The 7,786-nt window shown below is 37.7% G+C and overlaps 2 protein-coding genes across 3 annotated transcripts; one reads left to right on the forward strand and one right to left on the reverse strand.

Moving 5' to 3' along the window:
* Window positions 1-875: 875 nt before the first annotated feature.
* LOC106335223 (BTB/POZ and MATH domain-containing protein 1) lies at window positions 876-3,335 on the forward strand. Of its 2 annotated transcripts, XM_013773684.1 has the most exons (5): window positions 876-1,620; window positions 1,744-2,124; window positions 2,241-2,319; window positions 2,652-2,928; window positions 3,024-3,335. In XM_013773684.1, exons 1-5 carry the CDS (start codon window positions 1,217-1,219, stop codon window positions 3,203-3,205), a joined length of 1,323 nt encoding a protein of 440 aa, XP_013629138.1. In that variant the 5' UTR covers window positions 876-1,216; the 3' UTR covers window positions 3,206-3,335. The 2 variants fall into 2 exon arrangements, with proteins under 2 accessions (XP_013629138.1, XP_013629137.1); XM_013773683.1 differs by lacking the exon at window positions 2,241-2,319 and having other exon boundaries at window positions 881-1,620; window positions 1,744-2,092.
* A 125-nt stretch (window positions 3,336-3,460) lies between these two features.
* LOC106335222 (mitogen-activated protein kinase 16-like) lies at window positions 3,461-6,010 on the reverse strand (the record flags this gene model as incomplete). Its single annotated transcript, XM_013773682.1, is given in 10 exon segments — window positions 3,461-3,791; window positions 3,878-4,035; window positions 4,112-4,216; window positions 4,298-4,509; window positions 4,576-4,731; window positions 4,813-4,962; window positions 5,045-5,104; window positions 5,182-5,309; window positions 5,384-5,792; window positions 5,895-6,010. Coding segments are annotated over 10 exon segments (1,680 nt in total). The 3' UTR covers window positions 3,461-3,513.
* Between the last annotated feature and the right edge of the window lie 1,776 nt (window positions 6,011-7,786).

The following is a 7,786-nucleotide window of genomic DNA, read 5'->3' on the forward strand; positions in this document are numbered from 1 at the left end:
TTGATAAAAGTTTTGAACGATCATTGACAACTTATTTTTTTTAAATTATAAATTACTAAAACTATTAATCCCACAATGAAAATTTTGTTATCAGTAATTTAAAATTTTTTCTATAAATACAAATGATCAAAAAACTATATGAGTAGAAATCATCATTTAATAGACATTAATATTAAAAATATACTAAAATATATTATCTATGTTAGTATCATTTAAATTTAATAACATATCCTATCAGATAAAAAAAAAATTGGATTAATACAATTGATTTATATGTTCGCACCAATTTAATTATATTTTTAATAGTTACTAATTTATAATTATTTAATATATATTTATTATTTTATAATATGTAAAAATATTTAATTTATGTATATAATGTTGATCCCGCGCAGGGCGCGGATCTTAACCTAGTGATATATTATTAAGCCATATTATTAGTAATAAATGAATGATAACTGATTTTTAGTGAGGGTCTATTATTTAAAATATTACACATGAATCAAAGTTGTGACTTCTGCTTTAATATATAAGATAATATACTGCATAAACATCACAAATGCACATTTTTGTTCTTTCTTCTTGCATGACATTAAATCAAATATTAAACATGTGCATAAGCTACACATGATCTAGTGGTTGACGAATTTATAGGGACTAAGCAAATCCACTCGTAGACTTCTCCATGGGTCGTCTTTGACGTTCTTCGATGTCAACTTGTCAAGTGTGGATACAAACAAAAATAATAATTAATTCAAACAGCCCAATAAGACCCAAGAGGTGTGAATTAGCAAGCTTCCTAAATTACTCGCATTTATATTTTTTTTCCTTCTCTTTACTTGCACATCATAATGATTTTGAATTATATATATAGTAACTGGCCAACCTTGTTCCTAATAACTTGCATCAAAACCTCATAATTATATCATCACCTTCCTTCATACTCTTCCCCTGTCCTTCTCGTTTCCACCGACGCCGTCGATCAATTCGCCTCCATCTCTACCGGAGATTCTCGCCGATTATCCCTCCCCGGTCTCGTCTCTCTGTAATCTCTTTCAAAAACCCATCTCTGTTTCCGAAATTATCGACCTTGATTACTCTCCTGAATCTGGAATCTCCCCGATTCGGATTCAAAGCCTTTGACTTTCCTCTACAATCGAAGATCTCTTTCGATTTCAAACCGACCCATCATCGATTTCACGATCCCGTCTCGTTGATGAACACAACTAGGGTTTGCGGTGAGGTCTCCAAATCCGCGACAAAACCTCTCACTGTGTCGACCTCCCTCACGGAAACCGTCAACGGCTTCCACGAATTCAAGATCAGCGGCTACTCTCTCACCAAAGGCGTCGGAGTCGGCAAATACGTCGCCTCCGATACCTTCACCGTCGGCGGTCACTCGTGGGCTGTCTACTTCTACCCAGACGGAAAGAGTCCGGAGGATAACTCCTCTCACGTTTCTCTGTTCATTGCCTTGGCGAGCGAAGGAGCCGATGTGAGGGCTTTGTTCGAGCTCACGCTTGTTGATCAGAGTGGCAATGAGAAGCATAAGGTTCATAGCCATTTTGGAAGAGCGCTCGAGAGCGGACCCTATGCTCTTAAGTATCGTGGAAGCATGTGGTGAGTAACTTCTCTTCTCTCTGGTCCTGTAATGTTTCAATCTTGCAATAAAAAAAAACACGTTTTTGAGTGATTCCATGTTTGTGTTGTTTCAATGTTAGTAATGTATCTTGTTTGGTTTAGGGGATACAAGAGGTTTTTCAGGAGGGATAGTCTAGAGACATCAGACTATCTCAAGGACAATAGTCTCTTGGTTCGGTGCCGTGTCGGTGTGGTGAAGTCTTGCACCGAGGGACCGAGGGACTACAATATCAGTGTACCAGTTTCTAACTTGGGCCAACAGTTGGGGAGTCTTTTGGAAAGTGGGAAAGGCTGTGATGTTACTTTTGAAGTCGATGGAGAAACTTTCTCTGCTCACAAACTTGTTCTTGCAACGCGTTCTCCAGTTTTCAGGGCGCAGCTCTTTGGACCGTTAAGAGACAGAGACACCGACCGTATAGAGATAGAAGACGTGGAGGCCCCCATTTTCAAGGTCCGCTCTTTGATTCTCTTTCTGGGATTTATGTTTCAGTCTGGGAATGTGTAAGTAGATTAGATATCTACAGGTCTTATAGGAATAGATAGATTTCTTGGTTTGTTGCCTTTTTTTTTTCCGGGTGAGTGATTGTGGTGTCATACAGGATGTTCTGTTCAAGAATGTACCATCCGGGATCTTCTCCTGGGGCGCTACTCCTGTTGAGTTTACTTACCCGGGATAAGGTTCTTTCTTTCCGCTTCTCTTCCTGGTTGGTTGCATGAATGTCTTTTGCTCTTATTCCCACCAGACGTATCTATGTGGTTTAGATTAATGAACAAATTGATTATTTGGCACATTAGTGAGATTGGGTGGTGGGTTTAGAGTTTCAAAATTTTCATGAACACTTGACTGCCATGATAGGTTTTGTGATGTAATGTCAGGTCCTATAAGTTGCTTCTAGGGCTATTAGTCTTTGCTTTAGGTTCAGATCCTAACTCATGGTAGTTTTATTGTCACTGGTATGCTCTGACACAAACTCCTTGTTTCCCTGTTTTGTGTTATTGCTCTTGTGCAGGTTTTGCTTCATTTTATCTACTGGGACGAATTGCCTGATATGCAAGAGTTAATAGGCACAGATTCCAAATCGGCTTCTACTCTTGTGGCTCAGCATCTGCTTGCAGCGGCAGACCGGTATGCTCTTGAGCGGCTTAAAGCTATCTGCGAGTCAAAACTTTGTGAAGGAATCACCGTAAACACGGTTGCAACCACCTTGGCCCTAGCGGAGCAGCACCACTGTTTCCAGCTAAAAGCAGTCTGTCTCAAATTCGTGGCGTCGCCAGAGAATTTGAAAGGTAAAAAAAAAAAGAGGCTCATGCTCTTTACTGTGAAATAGTTCCAAGTCAGCTCTCTGCTCATGTTATTTTCCCTCTCTTTTTTTTTTTATCAGCTGTGATGCAAACGGATGGGTTTGATTATCTAAAAAGGAGCTGTCCATCTCTACTAACTGAGCTATTGAAGTATTTGGCGAGGCTTAGGGAACACTCTGTAACTGCACCGGGACATCCAAAAGATATATTTGCTGATGGTTGTGATTCCAATGGAAGAAGAGTGAAGCAACGGTTGCATTAAACAGAATTGTGCATTGTATAATCACTGTTAAAGATAATGGCTGATCTGAAACTATCTGATCCAGCAAGTACAATGAATCCTTTTCAATCTTTGTATTAAGATCAAATATCCAATGAAATTTGGTTACTAATCCTTGTGTTTATCTGACATTAATTCTTTGAGGGAATATAGTGAGTGATACAATAAGAAAACAAAACAATTTTATAAAGACAAAGAACATGGCAGGATCTTGCTTCTTACCCTTCTTAAGCCATGTCTCTCCCTAAGACGTTATGTAGTAAAGCTTCTGCTAGCCCCAAAACATCATCTTAGTACCAGCGACTCGTTGCAGTATCTTGCCGTCCACCCACTTTCTGCGGTATATACTGAGGGTTTTGTTTTAACCTGCTTGAACCTTCGGAGTCTTCATCTCCTCTGTTGCTTTTGCAAGGTTGAGGAGTTCTCTTCGGATACTGAGCCGCACCAGCTGGATTTCTGACCATCCTACGCTGTTGTTGTTCAAGAGCTTCGACTCCTGTAGCTGCTCCGCAGTTGTTATAGCGTAACACTGATCCAACTACTTTTCCAGGCCTAGCTACTGCAGCACCTGCTTCATTACAACAAGGTAAAATTTTCAGAAACCAAAGAAGTTCTTGCATCAAAACTATATCAAACAGAGAGAGCGCATGAGACCTTGGATTGTTTGAGGGACGTTAACAGGAACTCTCCTGTCTGAACCACGCGGTCGCTCTGTATCTCTGATGCTACACTTGGAGAGTCCATCAGTGACTTCCACTGAACTCTGTTGTGCAGCCGCTGCATGATTGTTATCAGAGTACAAAACGCAAGCCCTGCAGAACATAAGAGCATAGACTCACTGTACTGTCTCTAAAGAATCCCAAAATGTTAACAGAAAGTGAACCATACCTAGGTAACGATGCGTGCTGCTGTCTCTCTGGAGGGTTGTGAGAAGTACCATTCTTGTAGTGTTCCTCAAGGTATGCAAACTGTTTCTTGAAATGCTCCACCGCACTGCGGGATGAACAATGCATATCTTTAAAGATCATGGACGAGTAAAACAGGAGTATATTGATGAAGCAGGTAAGTAAGTACCTAGGATACATAAAGTTCGTTGGCTCTGATCCATCCAGGTATTCTTTCAGCATCTTTGGGTGATACTCAAGAGACTCTCTATAAATGAGCTCTCGCACGTCCTCTTTTGTGATCCTCCGCCTCTCAAACTCGAATTCCAACTTTGTGACGGGTTGACAAGAGGGCTCTCTTTCAACCTTAGCTAAATTCTTGAAGTATGGATCCGCAAGTGCCTGTGAAGTCACACATAAAACCATAAATTTTAATTGAATACAAAAGGAATGTAATGTGTGAAGCACCTCTTCAGATGTAGGCCTGTCCTTGGGTTCAAAAGACAACATCTTCTCTAGAAGACGAAGAGCGAGAGGATCAGCATGTGGGAACTTATGTGAAAAAGAAATAGGCTTCTTCTTCCTCATGCTGCTTAAGTATCTCCGAGCTTTCTCGTTCCTCACCTGTCACATTCAGTACAAGCAGTTCAGCCAAGAAAAACTAACAATGCAGCGGCGCTAATCATTGTGGTAAAAGACACTGACCCTTCCAATAGCTTCCGCAGATGGAGTTCCCAACATATCAGTCATCAGATCCAATTGATGAACCACATTTTTCCCGGGGAAAAGAGGCTTCCCTGTTAAGAGCTCTGCAAAGATACACCCTATGCTCCATATATCTATCGCCGGTGTATACTGAACATAAGCAAAGAACTCTATTTAAAAACATTTCTAAGACAATTACAGTTAACATGTGATGAAACAAAATCATGGTCACCTTAGAGAAAAATGATCCACACAGTTCCGGAGCACGGTACCATCTAGTAGCTACATAGTCCTGTGGTCATAAAGCAAATGTGTTACATACTAAATAAAGAGTAATTTTTTAAAGGTAACCACTGGATTACTACTCACAGTCCAGAATATAGCAGTTGGTGTATCATTGAATGCCACTCTCGCAAGCCCAAAATCACAGATCTTGAGTTTACAATCAGCATTAGCCAATATGTTTTTCGGTTTCAGGTCCCTATGAAAGACATTAGCTGATAAAAAAAAACTCAGCTTAACAACAAAGATCATCATCCCCACACTTATTGAAACGTTTACTAGCTCAAACCTGTGTGTATATACTTGAGTCCACGGAGAAGCTGATAAAGAAAAAACTGGTAATGCTCAGGAGTCAAGTCATCATTCGCCTTGATAACCTGGTGAAGATCAGACTCCATGAGCTCGAAAACAACGTAAATGTCTTTGAACTCTCTCCTCGAAGGTGGGAGCAAGATGTGTTTGATCTCGACGATGTCCGGATGCTGCAGGAACCTGAGGAGTTTGATCTCGCGGAGGATGCGCGTGGCGTCGGAGACGTGCTCGAAGATGTCGTTGATCTTCTTGATGGCGACTTTCTCTCCCGTGTGGGTGTCGTAAGCCGAGCAGACGAGGCCGTAGCTGCCTTTGCCGATCACTTCCTCGATTCTGTATCTGGTGCCTTCTCCGTATTCAGTGAAGAAGTCTGATTCGACCGATGACTGAATAACGCAATGTCAGTAAAAGGTTTTGTAAGAGAGACAGACCAAAGAAGGAACATAGTGTGACAAAACTGACAAAAAGAAGAGAAAGAAAGGTAAGACCTTTTTGCGTTGGTCAGGATGCATCTTCAGCTACAGAGCATATGAATCACTTCTGAGTCCAAAGTAGTGAGCTTTGAATCAAGGCTAACGCGGAGAGATGGAAAGGGATTGAGATCACAGAGTTTGCTTCAGTGAAGATTTAGTAAAGCTCAGAAGGGAGATTGAAACAAATCAGAACACTTGCGAAGACCAAAGGAGAGGAAAGTTTGTGGATCAAATCGATGGATCAGAAGTAAGTAAGAAGAAGAAAAGGTCGATGGGTATTTTTGAGAACAGAACAGAGCATGTATATGTACTTATGTAGTATTAGTATTACTGATGTGATTTCTCTATGTGGTAATTGAAAAAAAGCAGATAAGCGGAGTCTGATTATACTACTATGAAAAGTCCTATCCTATTTACCCTCACGTTTTTGGTTACTCGCGGCTTTGGATAATGTCCAAAAGACGGATATAATAGTCTATATTTTTACTTTTGTATAAACTATTGTTTTGTGTTCCATTTAATTATTCGGAAGTATAATCCTTTTTAAAAAACTTTATAGGCTTCTTTAATTTCATATTGATATTAAGTCATCTAATGATATAAATGATGTAGATTTTACCATGAATTTCTCACTATAATTAAAGGGAAACAAAAATTTCAAACATGTTTAATGAACGAAAACATATGTTTCAAAAACCATCAATTTATTTATAAAAAATGGGAATATGATGGATAAACAGAACATCTATAACGGATATTAAAATGTTCGTTGACAAAAAAGAGAATACTTATAAAATTTGTATACGCAACAACTACTTTAGTTTCATTTCAAGCATTTTGTATTTCTACTTCTCTTTTTGCTTTTCTAAATTCTTGTTTTGATTTTTCTGCTCACATCAAAGTCAAATACATATTAAAACTTCATTTTAACCAAATAATTATTAGATGGTAGAATACTGAATTAAATAAACGTTCATTTTCACAATAAAATACTATTGGAAACTCAAAAGAAACCAAAGGGAGAACCAGGGCTGTTCAATATGGTAAAACCAAACCGCACCGAACCGAACCGAACCGAAATAGACAATATGGTTTTGTTTTGGTACATACCATATAAACCGAATGGATATAATTTTATAAAAATCGTAGGATTTGGATATGGTTTGGTATATAACCGATTAAACCGAACAAAACCGATTAAAAGTAGAAACATGTAAATATGTATCTATTTTATAACAATACATGAAAATCTATTTGTTACATAAGTTAAATTTGTGTTAATAACTATTACCATAATTTTATAGTAATAAAGAAGCTTAATTTGTAAAACACTTGAACTATAATTAAATAACAATACATCGCAATTCAGACATCTTATTTTCTAAGTCTTCTTTTGATCTTTTCACTTTATTTTAGTCTTCACTAAATTAATATGAAGATTATAAATTTGATGGACAATAATTAATGAAAAATTTTCACAACTTTTTTCTTATCTGTAAACAAACAGAGTTTCGTGTTCGATTGAAAAAACATGACTTTAATGAACACTAAATATGGAAGAGTGGAAAAACTTTTCTTTCATGTTTATGTTTTGTTTCATATTTTTATTTTCAAAATTTGAAGCTTTGATTTTAGTTATAGATTTGATTATTTTATTTGATGGTAGAAGCATTTTTACTTTTTTTGTTCATTTATTTGAACATGTAATATATTTTTAATAAATGACTGTGTTGACAATATGACTCTAAAATTCATATAATATGATCTCAAACTAAATAATTATGTTTTTTGGTATAAAACCGAATAAACCGAAAACCGACGGTATATAAACCGAACCGAACCGAAGTAAATATGGATTTAGAATGGTAGTTATATTTTACTAACCGAAATACCGAAAACCGAAAAAA

This window comes from Brassica oleracea, chromosome C3 (assembly GCF_000695525.1).
Source record: "Brassica oleracea var. oleracea cultivar TO1000 chromosome C3, BOL, whole genome shotgun sequence".
NCBI classification, from domain to species: Eukaryota; Viridiplantae; Streptophyta; class Magnoliopsida; order Brassicales; family Brassicaceae; genus Brassica; species Brassica oleracea.